This window comes from Nerophis ophidion, linkage group LG05, assembly GCF_033978795.1.
Source record: "Nerophis ophidion isolate RoL-2023_Sa linkage group LG05, RoL_Noph_v1.0, whole genome shotgun sequence".
NCBI lineage: Eukaryota > Metazoa > Chordata > Actinopteri > Syngnathiformes > Syngnathidae > Nerophis > Nerophis ophidion.
Genome location: NC_084615.1, coordinates 49,074,793 through 49,090,058, shown reverse-complemented (window position 1 = coordinate 49,090,058; position 15,266 = coordinate 49,074,793). Strand labels below are relative to the sequence as shown.

The 15,266-nt window shown below is 43.3% G+C and overlaps 1 protein-coding gene across 4 annotated transcripts in view; it reads right to left on the bottom strand.

The window, feature by feature from the left end:
- Positions 1 to 13,265, bottom strand: part of ino80 (INO80 complex ATPase subunit) — a 54,122-nt gene extending 40,857 nt beyond the window's left edge. The window contains exons 1-10 of one of the 4 annotated variants that reach the window (XM_061901284.1): positions 13,086 to 13,265; positions 10,059 to 10,092; positions 9,715 to 9,918; positions 5,165 to 5,325; positions 5,028 to 5,086; positions 4,803 to 4,949; positions 2,503 to 2,623; positions 2,215 to 2,420; positions 2,090 to 2,143; positions 1,813 to 2,016 (exon numbers count right to left, since the gene is read on the bottom strand). In XM_061901284.1, the coding sequence (XP_061757268.1) occupies positions 1,813 to 2,016; positions 2,090 to 2,143; positions 2,215 to 2,420; positions 2,503 to 2,623; positions 4,803 to 4,949; positions 5,028 to 5,086; positions 5,165 to 5,325; positions 9,715 to 9,866 (1,104 nt within the window). In that variant the 5' untranslated portion in view covers positions 9,867 to 9,918; positions 10,059 to 10,092; positions 13,086 to 13,265. Of the gene's footprint in view, positions 1 to 1,812; positions 2,017 to 2,089; positions 2,144 to 2,214; positions 2,421 to 2,502; positions 2,624 to 4,802; positions 4,950 to 5,027; positions 5,087 to 5,164; positions 5,326 to 9,714; positions 9,919 to 10,058; positions 10,093 to 12,816 lie in introns of all 4 variants that reach the window. The other 3 variants (XM_061901283.1, XM_061901281.1, XM_061901285.1) reach the window with 3 other exon arrangements.
- Between the last annotated feature and the right edge of the window lie 2,001 nt (positions 13,266 to 15,266).

Below are 15,266 nucleotides of genomic sequence, written 5' to 3'. Positions count from 1 at the left end.
TGTTCAGGAAAATATTTCTTATTTTTGTAAACATGTAAATAAAAATCTAAACTTCTTGAGGAAATTTGTTATTGTGTTTTTTCTAGCTAGCTTAGCAATAGCATGTCTGGTCCTGGCTTTTTACTCTTACTGTGTGAAACATGTTTAGCTTTGTCTTCCAGTCATGATGATACTTTATGAGGTCAAGATACTAAGAAATGTAGTTGATTTGCCACAGTGCAGGTGATTATATTAACTAAGGTGGTAACTGCATCCGTCAATCGAATGACCAAAAAATAAATTATCAGTCAAAAAACAATAATGTATAAAAGTTATGGCCAAAATAAAGCACACTTTTACTGAAAGTACAAAAAAGTCAGCCTTGGTCCCCCGAGTGTTCAACAGTCTACATCAGGGGTGTCAAACTCAAATACCGAGTGGGCCAAAATTTAAAACTGAACAAAGCCGCGGGCCAAGGTTGAACACATTAACATTTTAATAGGGACACAAACAAGTTTTACATTTATTTTGAACAAGCAAGGCTTATATAACTTTATAGTGCATTGCAAAATCCAGTTTTAAATAATAATAATAATTAAATATCAATGGCATATCAAATGATATTTAGATAAAAATTGAATGCCTCTTTTCTATTTGCAGCCTTCTGAGGTGAATATCCAAATAAACTTTTTCCACAGGCTAATAATACATTTGAAAATAAAATAATGAATGAATCAAACATTCAAGCCTTGAAGTAGCAAGAGAAAGTGCATGAATAAAATGTTAATTTTTGCTCAGTTTGCTACACTGATTTGCCTTAACACTGAATACGGAACAAGCAACACTTATATAACTTAATAGTGCAAAATCAACTTTCAAAAAACAAACGAAAAAACATCAATAGCATATTAATATGTAAATAAAAAATGTAATGCCCATTTTCTATTTGCAGCCATCTGAGGTAAATATCAACATGAACTTTTTCCACTGGCTAATAATTTTGAAAATAAAATAACAATGAATAAATGAACCATTCAGGCCTTTTTACTGCTCAGTTTGCGACACACTGATCTAATCTGATGTGCCCAAGCCAGATACCTGGCATCTTTTCTTGGATGCTAGTTCATTATTGTCGGGGCTCAGGCTTTGAGCTGAGGTGGGCGGGGTTTGGTGGTAGTGGGGGGTGTACAGTATATTGTAGCGTCCCGGAAGATTTAGTGCAGCAAGGGGGTTTGGGTATTTTTTCTGTTGTGTTTATGTTTTGTTATGGTGCTGATGTTCTCCCGGAATGTGTTTGTCATTATTGTTTGGTGTGGTTTCACAGTGTGGCACATATTTGTAACAGTGTTAAAGTTGTTTATTGGACCACCCTCAGTGTGACCTGTATGGCTGTTTACCAACTATGCCTTGCATTCACCTGTGTGTGTGTTTGTGTAAAAGCCGCATTTATTATGTAGGAAAAGCGGACGTGACGAAAGGTTGTAGAGGACGCAAAAGGCAGTGCTTTTAAGGCACGCCCCCAATATTGTTGTCCGGTGGGGATTTGGGAAAATGGTTGCCCCCTGGAGATTTTGGGTGGGGCACTGAAATTTGGGAGTCTCCCGGGAGGGTTGGCAAGTATGAGTATTAGCGGTGAATGCGGTGTTACAGTGCCACCGCCGCTGTATAATACCGGCGGGCCAGCTCTAATGTTAATTTGATATTGCCTCAAGGGCCAAATTAAATTACACGGCGGGCCAGAGTTTGACACCCATGGTCTACATTATCAGCTAATTATTCAGATAAACATCACAATATGGGACTTAAATACAAGTAGAACTGCACTAGGCCAACCTCTTTCATTTCCTCGTCCAGTTTCCGTTGTTCCAGAGCCTCCTTCTCGGCCCTCTTCCGGTGTTCCTTCTCCACTTTGTCGTACTTCTTCCAGTAGAGCATCATTTCCTTGGTGAGGCGGCGGGCACGGGGCAGCGTTTCCTTGCAGTTCTTCTGGGCCTGGATGGCGGCGCGTCGGACCTCCCGCATGCACTGGTGCGCCAACTAGGAATTGCACGATTAAATACTGAGCTGCAGTGTTTTTCTTGTGCGTTGGGGTCTTTGCAAAGTCACTTACTTTTTTAGCATTGGTCAAAACAAGGTTCTTAGCAGAGGTCTTTTGCTTGAAAGACTACAGAAGAGAAAAGCTAAGATGATGAAACCTCAAAAAAAAGAAGCAAACAATTAAAAAGGCTGACTCACCTTGGGGATCTCCTTCTTGGCAATAGTCAGCCACACTTTGCGTCGTCGTGCAGTCAGCTGCTCCACAGTCAGATGCTTTTTCTTCACCATCAGCGCTGGTGCATCATGGGAAAACTTAGCAAAGGTCTTGTTGAAATAAGGAAAACCATCGTCCGTAAAGTCTGCTTCGCCCCGTTTCTTTTTCTTCTTTACTTTTTTCAGCTTTCCTGGAAGGAAAAACACCAAAACAATGTTTGGCGAATATTGTTAGCTTGATGAGATTATCAATACAAGCACATATTTTTTCACCTTTGAATTTCTTCTCATCTTTGATTTTCTTCTTCTTTGGGCCCAGCAGGTGGCGCTGTTGCTCGCGGAACAGGTCTTGAGAGGAGAGAAGACCTGTGCTGTAGAACTGGTACTGCTGAAGCTGCAACATAAAAATATTACGTACAAAAATAAGTTTTTACATATAAAAAAACTGCATTTGAGAGAACTGTGAGTTTTTCCATAGAGGGTCACAAAGGAGCCTATCCCAGCTGACTTTTGCATAGGACTTTACAAACAGCAATGCTACAATTGAAAAGTAAAAAATTAATTGAAGAGGTCGTATAACGATTTTTTCTACATATAAAACACTTTCTTTTGGCTTTCATAACATGTAATGGTGGTTCTTTGGTCCAAATTTTGCATAGATTATGTTTTACAGACAGTTTTCAAGACGCTTTCTGACTGTGTCTTTAGAATACATCGTTATGTGGGCGGTCTTACATCACGCGCTCAAGTCCTCCTCCATGCCAAGCCCCCTTTGACTCTGTCTTTTCACAGACAGCCATGATGTCGTTTATAGCGCATCCATTTGGAGTCCACTGACAGATGTAAGTTAGAACTATATGCTACTTTGTATAAGAAATGGCAACAGCGGAGGATGCAGGTGCATGTACGAGCCAGTCTGCCCTACAACAAGAGGATAGAGAAAATTAAGGGATTTATTGACTGCAATGTCAGCTCTTTGGGTAAGCCTCAACTATATATGGAGATATCTGCTGACATCAAGTGTTGGAAAAATGTCAAAATTGTTTTATACTGTAAATATCTCCGCCATGTCTCCATGGTTTGATTTAAAATTTTGAGGAATAATGCAGCTGCCAAATACACAAAAATCCTGTAGCCATAGGTTAGAAAAATTGGTTTTGCATAATAGATCCCCTTTAACATCCATCCATCCATTTTGTACCGCTTGTGCCTTTCTGGGCAACAGGGGGTGCTGGAGCCTCATCCAGCAGCACTCGGGCGGAAGGCGGTGTACACCCTGGACAAGTCGCCACCTCATCGCAGAGCCAACACAGACAGACAACATTCGCACTTGCATTCTCACACACAACATGCATAATCGGGGGACGTGGGAAGAGGCTGGACTAGACTCACAGGGAGAACATGCAAACACCACTTAGAAATATTCAAACCCTTGATTTTCTGACCACGAGGCCATAATGTGAACCACAAGACGACACACTAAGCACTAGGCCTACACATTAATGACTAGGTAAAGATACTAACAACTTGGTCAACACGCTAACCACTAAGCTACCATGCTAACCCTAAATCCACCATGCTAACAACCAGGTCAACACGCTAACCACTAGGCCAGTACTTCTTAAATAGTGGGGTAAGACCCCGTGGAGGGGTGCGGTTAAGTGTCAGGTGGGACATGAGAGGCAAGGGACTTCCAGTATTAGCGTATTTTTTCATTCTTGAACGATACACAAGCCTTCAGCTAGGTGGCAGCACGGCTTCAATTAATCAATAGGCTCAACCAGGAAATACGACCAAGAATAGTAAAAACTATAAATTATTGAATATTATAGTATGTGAAAGTTTGACTATTACCAATTGTTTTGTTTATTTCTGTGACGAACGCCTTTAAATTTTGTGATCAATCAGAAACATCAAGCAGCTAAAATACACCAAACATGGCAAAGTGTGGAGAGAGTGTTTTGCGTATTATCCATCATGCTCTGCAGTGGATTTATATGAGTATAATTCAACATTGTGTATACTGCTTAGACATGTTTTACATTGCCCAAAAATTTCAGTAAGCAGGTTGTGTGTGTTTTGTGTGACCATGTGTGCTAAATTCTGTGTCGATTTATATTTTATTTGCACCATGAAACTTTCTTTGTATTAGAGCATATAGATTGATGCTATGATCCAAACATTTCATAGTTAAACTCCTAGTCATTGACTACAATTACTTATATTGTCCATTAGGATAGTGGCACAGTAATTAGGCTGTAAGGTAATTGAATTGAACTTGGGACGTGTTGCGGGGCAGACTTCTTATTTAACTTGTGACATATCATGGGGCAAACAGCAGACGCCGGCCGGCAGCACTTGGTCCACGGGCCATAGTTTAGACACACCTGAGTTAGACATTGGTGCAAAGATGAACGTTAATATTTTGCTCGAATTGGAAATAGCGAATAATATGTCTACAAACTTGCGATTGTTTACTTTGGACTGGAACCCTTAGTATCTTAAATGTGATGAACCATCCCACATGGACGTCTCTTTGATCAGCAGCTGACCGTCTGAGTGTGGTACTATACCTCGGGATCGGTATGGAACTTGCTCTGGTGCTGCCTGGTGTAGCGATGCAGCCTCAGCATGTCGTGGAGCTCCTCCCGCGACAAACTGAAGTCCGAGTCGTCTGAGTCCGTGTCCGATTCCGTGGTGTTGTCGGTCAACAGTATGCTCTGAAAGAGGGGGGCGGGCGTTAAATGTCAGAGCATGCACTCAGTGCACATGCGGATAGGCTGAGACATGGCACCTACCTTCAGCCATTTGCGGTTCTTCTTCATTTTGGAGAAATTGTAGTAGTTTGTCATTTGTTCTGCAAAGTGACACATTTTATGAATAGAATGACCTTGCAGCATGACTGCATGTGTACAGTTTGAGAGCAATGTCTTACCGTGAGCTTGCAGTAGGACGCCATTGAGGGGCTTGCCTTCCAGGGAATCTTCCCCTTGGTCACACGGCTCACTTTTCACCGTTATAGTGGTGTGTTGCCCAGAGCAGGTGTCCATGGAGAGCCCAGACCCGATAGCGCCATCACTGTCGTCACTGTCATCACTAAAGAAAGAAAGAAAGATCATTAAATATAGGTCATATAGTTTAATTTACATTTGCATTAGGTCTGTTTGGCTTCTTCTTTGGCTTTTTGTGGCAGAAGCTGGCAAAGAGCAAAAGTGTGATGATAAAGTATGCTGTGTTGTACAATTAACTTGGTCAAAGAAACTTTCATTTTCTTCTTTCCACTTTCTCAGGCACTCCAAATCATTATCGAACAGTGTTTCCCATACATTCATATCTTTTGGCGGCCTGCCACAAGTAACACACACACACACACACACTTTCTTTATTGCACTTTTCTTTGTGCGCAGAGTATTCTTACAGTAACCTAATTGGTGGAATCTAACAATAAACAACCTTCTAATTCAAAGGACTGTTTACTTATCTACCTAACTAAATTCCAACATTCAGGGAGGGAAAAATAACGTATGTAGTTAATAAACCAGGGGTGTACAAAGTGCAGCCTGTGTTACATTGTAGTAGAGGTGAGAATCTTTGGGCACCTCACGATTCGATTATGATGCAGGAACTACGATATGATTAAAAATCTATTACTGATGCATCATTAATTTATGTATATTGATGCAGTTTTACATTTATTTTCGTTTCACTAAATAAGCGATTATCATTTGCAACTTAAAAAAAACAATGCATTTGTAATAAGAAACTGTTAAATTAATTCCCATATGGATGAACATAATGGAAATGTGTGCATAACTGGAACATAAAAGTCTTACAATAAAGGAGCTGGTTGGATCTCTCGGTGAGGTGGCTTGCTAGAGTCAGTCAAATTTTAGAACTGTCTGCATTATTTTATTCACATTAAATCTCGCACCTGTGTTGGATCCACTATGGATCGAACTTTCACAGTATCATGTTAGACCCGCTCGACATCCATTGCTTTCGTCCTCTCCAAGGTTCTCATAGTCATTATTGTCACCAACGTCCCACTGGGTGTGAGTTTTCCTTGCCCTTATGTGGGCCTACCGAGGATGTCGTAGTGGTTTGTGTTCTGATTTGTGCAGCCCTTTGAGACACTAGTGATTTAGGGCTATATAAGGAAACATTGATTGATTGATTGATTGAAATAAATCAATTATTGACTAATCGATTTTATAATCAACCAAGTCCACATTGCGCGGCATCTAAAAATCGATGATTTCCCCCAGTTTGCGTGTCCCAATGATCCTAGGAGCTATGTTGTCCGGGGGCTTTATGCCCCCTGCTAGGGTCTCCCAAGGCAAACAGGTTCTAGGTGAGGGATCAGACAAAGAGCAGCTCGAAGACCTCTATGAAGAAGATAAAACATGAACCCAGATTTCCCTCTACCGATCACCACCTGGTGGTGAGTTGGCTGCGATGGTGGGGGAGGATGCCGGACCGACCTGGCAGGCCCAAACGCATTGTGAGGGTCTGCTGGGAACATCTGGCAGAGTCTCCTGTCAGAGAAAGTTTCAATTCCCACCTCCGGAAGAACTTCGAACATGTCACGAGGGAGGTGCTGGACATTGAGTCCGAGTGGACCATGTTCCGCACCTCTATTGTCGAAGCGGCTGATCGGAGCTGTGGCCGCAAGGTAGTTGGTGCCTGTCGGGGCGGCTATCCTAAAACCCCTTGGTGGACACCAGCGGTGAGGGATGCCGTCAAGCTGAAGAAGGAGTCCTATCGGGTCCTTTTGGCTCATAGGACTCCGGAGGCAGTGGACAGGTACCGACAGGCCAAGCGGTGTGCGGCTTCAGCGGTCGCTGAGGCAAAAAGTCGGACATGGGAGGAGTTCGGGGAAGCCATGGAAAACGACTTCCGGACGGCTTCGAAGCGATTCTGGACCACCGTCCGCCGCCTCAGGAAGGGGAAGCAGTGCACTATCAACACCGTGTATGGTGCGGATGGTGTTCTGCTGACCTCAACTGCGGATGTTGTGGATAGGTGGAAGGAATACTTCGAAGACCTCCTCAATCACACCAACACGTCTTCCTATGAGGAATCAGTGCCTGGGGAATCTGTGGTGGACTCTCTTATTTCTGGGGCTGAGGTCGCTGAGGTAGTTAAAAAGCTCCTCGGTGGCAAGGCCCCGTGGGGGGGACGAGATCCGCCCGGAGTTCCTTAAGGCTCTGGATACTGTGGGGCTGTCTTGGTTGAGAAGACTCTGCAGCATCGCGTGGACATCGGGGGCGGTACCTCTGGATTGGCAGACCGGGGTGGTGGTTCCTCTCTTTAAGAAGGGGGACCGGAGGGTGTGTTCCAACTATTGTGGGATCACACTCCTCAGCCTTCCCGGTAAGGTTTATTCAGGTGTACTGGAGAGGAGGCTACGCCGGATAGTCGAACCTCGGATTCAGGAGGAACAGTGTGGTTTTCGTCCTGGTCGTGGAACTGTGGACCAGCTCTATACTCTCGGCAGGGTTCTTGAGGGTGCATGGGAGTTTGCCCAACCAGTCTACATGTGCTTTGTGGACTTGGAGAAGGCATTCGACCGTGTCCCTCGGGAAGTCCTGTGGGGAGTGCTCAGAGAGTACGGGGTATCGGACTGAGTTATTGTGGCGGTCCGCTCCCTGTACGATCAGTGCCAGAGCTTGGTCCGCATTGCCGGCAGTAAGTCGAACACATTTCCAGTGAGGGTTGGACTCCGCCAAGGCTGTCCTTTGTCACCGATTCTGTTCATAACTTTTATGGACAGAATTTCTAGGCGCAGTCAAGGCGTTGAGGGGTTCCGGTTTGGTGACCGCAGGATTAGGTCTCTGCTTTTTGCAGATGATGTGGTCCTGATGGCTTCATCTGACCGAGATCTTCAGCTCTCACTGGATCGGTTTGCAGCCGAGTGTGAAGCGACCGGAATGAGAATCAGCACCGAGTCCATGGTTCTCGCCCGGAAAAGGGTGGAGTACCATCTGCGGGTTGGGGAGGAGCCCCTGCCACAAGTGGAGGAGTTCAAGTACCTAGGAGTCTTGTTCACGAGTGGGGGAAGAGTGGATCGTGAGATCGACAGGCGGATCGGTGCGGCGTCTTCAGTAATGCGGACGTTGTACTGATCCGTTGTGGTGAAGAAGGAGCTGAGCCGGAAGGCAAAGCTCTCAATTTACCGGTCGATCTACGTTCCCATCCTCACCTATGGTCATGAGCTTTGGGTCATGACCGAAAAGGATAAGATCACGGGTACGAGCGGCCGAAATTAGTTTCCTCCGCCGGGTGGCGGGGCTCTCCCTTAGAGATAGGGTGAGAAGCTCTGCCATCCGGGAGGAGCTCAAAGTAAAGCCGCTGCTCCTCCACATCGAGAGGAGCCAAATGAGGTGGTTCGGGCATCTGGTCAGGATGCCACCCGAACGCCTCCCTAGGGAGGTGTTTAGGGCACGTCCAACCGGTAGGAGGCCACGGGGAAGACCCAGGACACGTTGGGAAGACTATGTCTCTCGGCTGGCCTGGGAACGCCTCGGGATCCCCCGGGAAGAGCTAGACGAAGTGGCTGGGGAAAGGGAAGTCTGGGTTTCCCTGCTTAGGCTGTTGCCCCCGCGACCCGACCTCGGATAAGCGGAAGAATATGGATGGATGAATGGATGGATTTCCCCCACCTCTACACTATAGTGATAAAATAAACAGAAAAATTTAAAAATACAGCTAAACCATATAATGTAAAAAGAAACATTCACAGTATGTTGTTAGGGACACATATTTGCCTTTAAATATAGGTTCTTGCTAAATTTGCTATATAAATGAATAAACTAGATTATAACTTTTTTAAGCCTTGTTTTTTTTTTTCCAAAATGTCATAGCCAATTATGCAAATTCTAAGAAAATGTCACTTTGAAGCCATACCCCCACCACCACATATTGATTTTAAAGGTCAAGAAATTGGACTTAAGACTTAAACAAACTTTATTGATCCACAAGAGAAATTGTTCCACACAGTAGCTGTTTCAAAGGATGGAAAGGATAATGCAGGTATTAAGTAGACTAAAAATGTACCATAGTAGCAATATAAAATATAACATATATTTAATATTTACATATTATAGTGTATAATATATAGTGATGTATTACATTATATTTGTATAATATGCCCAATATATAATAACAATAATAAATAATAATAATACATAAGTTATGTATAAGGACTTTTCACATTTAGGAAATAACCTTTCCAATTACCATTTTCTTCCTATTAGAGTATTTACATTTTATAAAATTTTTACTGTACCTTTTATTGTTGCGGGCTAACTCGTGAGGTGTTTTTTTCCACTTTTATGGCAATTTAAAGGATGAAAGTGCTCAAACGCCATCTAGAACTTTGCCTGTACAGTTAATAAAAGGATTTCATTGCTGCAGTTTGACCCTGGAACAGATCAATTCCCATTGCAGAGATTACCTGACATGTGCGACAGTGCTAGACGGTACCTGGTGATGTCTCCGTTAAAGATGGTGGCCGACTGGCGTAAGAAGCTGTCTAGCCTCAAGGACCGCTCCAGGCGTTGCAGGTAGAGAGGTTTGGCCAGGCCCGAGCCGCCCGCTGCTCCGACCTCCGGCCGCCCACCCTCCCCCGTCGCCATACGGTACAGATAGGCGACCACCCCTCGTCCCACTGCTGGCCAGGGACTTTTACTGCACAAACAGGGAAGAGGCAGGAGGTCAAGAGGGTCATTTCATGCATATGAATTTCAAAATAAGATATGTGGCCTCTTCATTCAGAGTAATGTATTCACAATACAGTTTATTAGGTAAAATATATATTGTGAACATACCTTCTCAACAAGAGGCGTCATTAACCATGATTCCCTTAAAACAAAAGAAATGTATGATCACTTATTGGGAAGAAATGAATGAAAGGTGACATAGAACCTTCGTGTACAGCCCCTGAAAATGAAGTTTTACAACACAGATTCTGTATTTGTCTCCTTGCGTCATTGATGCGCACCAGATTGTTTTGGCAGTCGATGGCACTGCTGATATTTTTGCAACTCTGCAGGGGGCGCTATAACTTCAAGGCTTTCAAATTTTATTTATATATATTTTTTTGACATTCTGATATTTACATCAGAGGTGCACTGTTGAACGACATGTTGATGCATTTCCAAGGCATGATACAAAAAACAGGTAGAAAAAACAACTTTAAAAATGAACCATGTTTAAAATGTTTTAACGTTTTAAAAAATTGGAAATTCTATAAACAAAGGCTTTGTGTCAATACGCATTTTTACAAGTATAATCTAGAAGCTTTTCATGAAATCTCAGCTGGTAAATATAGCAGAATAGGAAAATAACCCAGCAGACAGCATTTTGGTTTGGAATAATTGAGTTATGTCATTAAATGAAGGAACTGTAGTGTGATTGCACAAGTACAAAGACATTTTGTTAAATGTCACAAAAGAAATCCAGTCCTGATGCTATGCTTATTTTTTAAACTGTGAAGTTGTGGGAGTTTGTGTGAAAACACTTAAGGTACACGTGTTTATAAAAACAGCTATTGTTCAAGTATAATGCATTGAACATGATTTAACTGATATTGAAAAATTAAATCATCATACATTTTAAAAAAATATTGATATTTTTGCAAAACAGGTCTTGAAACAGTGTCCTCTAATACAGTAGTTCTCAAATGGGGGTACACGTACCTCTAGGGATACTTGAAGGTATGTCAAGGGGAACGTGAGATTGTTTTAAAATATTCTAAAAGATAGCAACAATTCAAAAATCCTTTATGAATATATCTATTGAATAATACTTCAACAAAATATGAATATAAGTGCATAAACTGTGAAAAAAAATGCAACAACGCAATATTCAGTGTTGACAGCTACATTTTTTGTGGACATGTTCCATAAATATTGATGTTAAAGATTTATTTTTTTGTGAAGAAATGTTTAGAATTAAGTTCATGAATCCAGATGGATCTCTATTACAATCCCCAAAGAGGGCACTTTAAGTTGATGATTACTTCTATGTGTAGGAATCTTTATGTAGAATTGAATCACTTGTTTATATTTCAACAAGTTCTTAGTTTTTATATCTTGTTTTCCAAATATTTCAAGAAAGACCACTACAAATGAGGAATATTTTGCACTGTTATACAATGCATCCATCCATCAGTTTTATTCCGCTTATCCGAGGTCGGGTCACGGGGGCAGCAGCCTAAGCAGGGAAGTCCAGACTTCCCTCTCCCCAGCCACTTCGTCTAGCTCCTCCCGGGGGATGCCGAGGCGTTCCCAGGCCAGCCGGGTGACATAGTCTTCCCCGTGGCCTCCTACCGGTTGGACGTGCCCTAAACACCTCCCTCGGGAGGCGTTCGGGTGGCATCCTGACCAGATGCCCGAACCACCTCATCTGGCTCCTCTTGATGTAGAGGAGCAGCGGCTTTACTTTGAGTTCCTCCCGAATTACAGAGCTTCTCACCCTATCTCTAATGGAGAGCCCCGCCACCCGGCGGAGGAAACTCATTTCGGCCGCTCGTACCCGTGATATTATCCTTTCAATCATGACCCAAAGCTCATGACCATAGGTGAGGATGGGAACGTAGATCGGCCGGTAAATTAAGAGCTTTGCCTTCCGGCTCAGCTCTTTCTTCACCACAACAGATCGGTACAACGTCCGCACTACTAAAGACGCCGCACCGATCCGCCTGTCGATCTTTCGATCCACTCTTCCCTCACTCGTGAACAAGACTCCCAGGTACTTGAACTCCTCCACTTGGGGCAGGGTCTCCTCCCCAACCCGGAGATGTACAATGTAATAAATCAGAAACTGATGACATAGTGCTATATTTTACTTCTTTATCTCTTTTTTCAACCAAAAATGATTTGCTCTGATTAGGGGGTAGTTGAATTAAAAAAATGTTCGCAGGGGGTAAATAACTGAAAAAAGGTTGAACCACTGCTCTAATATACAGGCTTGTCTTATTTTCAGATCAATACGGCATTAGCGCTACATCAGGTTTTTATTTTTTATTTTAAATCCCTGACACCATTTGACCGTACTTTTAGAATAAAACTGGGGCAATGATTGTGTTCTTTTTTAAATATGGTTTTATTCTTTGTCTAAGGTTAGCAGAATGACTTAAAAGTTATCAATATCTAATTTAGTATAATGAGCGTATTTACTTCACAAAAGCGCGAATTGATGTTTAAAAAATAACTAAATAGTAAAAACAGCCGCCCTATATTTTGATAATAATGTACAACCACATCCTTTGCTTATCAAATTAATGTTAGCCTAAGTTAGCTGCTAAAGTTAGCGTAAAATAGCTAAGCGGCTAGCTAACCTTGGACGTTGAACTGAACGCGGGTTAGCCTTAATGCTAACTTCCAACTGCTAGCATCGCCTCATATCAACATTAGTTCAGGGTGGTGTGGACGCACTGCTGTGCATACACGGTCAAGACTGACATATTAACGCATTAAAATTAACATGCGGGTCATATTTTGTGACTTTAGGACATTTTTTATCCCTCCTCCTTGTTCGCTACCAGCGTTAGCATCAGGGCGAGACTGTGCATTTGACACTCACAGCATTAATATGAAGTCATCAAGTCCGCCCTGTTTCTTTAAGGCCACCACCTCCACCCCGAAACTATCTACTAAGGTGTAGCTTTCATGCTTTTATTGTTGGAACAGGTAGCCGCCTTGCAGGGACGACAAGGCCCTCCGCCCGCCCCTGGAGTGCCCTTGCAGCGGGGGCTCAGCAGTGTGGTGAACGATCCCCATGTTTTTAATTCTTTCTCCCTCCCGGCCATCTTCCCCCCCTTCGCCGTAACATCCAAGCACGGAGTCTCTCACCTCGGCCCCCTTTTAGCGTCTCTCTCGTCGCCGCTGCCGACTCTCGGTTCCCTGACTCCAAAATGGCGGTGAAGGGCGCCGAGCGAGTTCTGTTGAGCTTTGAGTCGGCAGCGGCGGCGGCGGAGAGGCGGCCACTTTCTGTTACTGAGAGAGCAGAGACACGACGCCATGGCGGTACAAGAGAAGGAGTAGGCTTTCCAATAGAGCGCCGAGCAGCGGCGGCTCACTTTTTGTCGTCTCATATCGCAACGTGAGGACATTTGAGTTACAGAGAACACATTTTGCAATCTCGAAGTTTCAATGACATAGTGTGGGTCACGCCGTACGCCTGTTCAAATAAAACCCACAAACTCATCGTTGTCTCCGGGGTTGATTAGTAAGGTCTGTTCCTTGCGAAGGTTACCGAGCTACGTCTTACGTCATCATGGAGGAACTCCGTATGTAGGCATGTCAAGTACAAAGAAAACCATGTTTAGTGTGTGTGTGTGTGTGTGCGTGTGTGTGTGTGTGTGTGTGTGCATATATATATATATATATATATCCATCCATCCATTTTCTACCGCTTATTCCCTTTCGGGGTCGCTGGCGCCTATCTCAGCTACAATCGGGCATATATATATATATATATATATATATATATATATATATACACACACACATACATACACACACACACCTCAATGATTATTTATATAGCCCTAAATCATTAGTGTCTCAAAACGCTGCACAAACCACAACACAAACCACGACATCCTCGGTAGGCCCACATAAGGGCAAGGAAAACTCACACCCAGTGGGACGTAGGTGACAATGATGACTATGAGAAACCTTGGAGAGGACCGCAATGGATGTCGAGCGGGTCTAACATGATACTGTGAAAGTTCAATCCATAGTGGTTCCAACACAACCGTGAGAGTCTAGTCCAAAGTGTATCCAACACAGCAGAGAGAGTCTCGTCCACAGCAGGAAACCACCACAAGCGGAGGCATGTGTGGGGAAAAATCACAAGACTGCTTCATCTCGACAGAACTGTTTCATGAGGGGTTCCTTCAATCGTCAGGAGATTTGAGGGAACCCCTCATGAAACAGTTCTGTCGAGATGAAGTAGTCTTGTGATTTTACCCCACACATGCATATTGCGCTCTACCATGGAATCGAGCACTATTCTCTGGATAATTCAATTAAGACATATATAAATATATATATATATATATATATATATATATATATATATATATTTATACAGTGAGAGTAAAAAGTATTTGATCCCTTGCTGAATTTGTTGGTTTGCCCACTAATAAAGACATGATCATTCTATACTTTTAATGGTAGATGTATTCTAACATGGAGAGACAGAATATCAAAACGAAAATCCAGAAAATAACTTTCAAGAATATATTTTAATTCATTTGTATTTCATTGATGGAAATAAGTATTTGATCCCTCTAGACAAAAGCAGTTAATACTTGGTGGCAAAGCCTTTGTTTGCAAGCAACGCGGTCAGACGTTTGTGCTAGTTAACCACAAGTTTAGCACACATCCATCCATCCATTTTCTACCGCATATTGGCCCACTCTTCTTTGCAGATCTTCTCGAGATCATTCAGGTTGGTGGGCTGTCGCTTGGCAACTCGGACCTTCAGCTCCCTCCATAGATTTTCAATAGGATTGAGGTCCGGAGACTGGCTGAGCCACTCCATGACCTTACTATGGTTCTTCTTGAGCCACTCCTTTGTTGCCTTTGCTGTTTGCTTTGGATCGTTGTCATGTTGGAAGACCCAACCACGGCCCATTTTCAGCTTCTTGGCAGAGGGGAGGAGGTTGTCCCTCAAGACTGCACGGTACATGGCTCCATCCATCTTCCCACTGATGCGGTGTGGTAGCCCTGTGCCCTTGGCAGAGAAACACCACCAAAACATAATGCTTCCACCTCCGTGCTTGATGGTGGGCAGTGTTCTTTGGGTCATAGGCAGCATTTTTCTTTCTCCACACACGACGTGTAGAGTTTAGGCCGAATGGTTCAATTTTGGTCTCGTCTGACCATAGAACCTTCTCCCAATCACTTTGTGCATCTTTGAGGTGATCATTGGCATACTTTAAGCGGGCCTCCACATGTGCCTTCTTAAGCAGGGGTACCTTTCGGGCACTGCAGGATTTTAACCCATTCCGTCGCAAAGTGTTG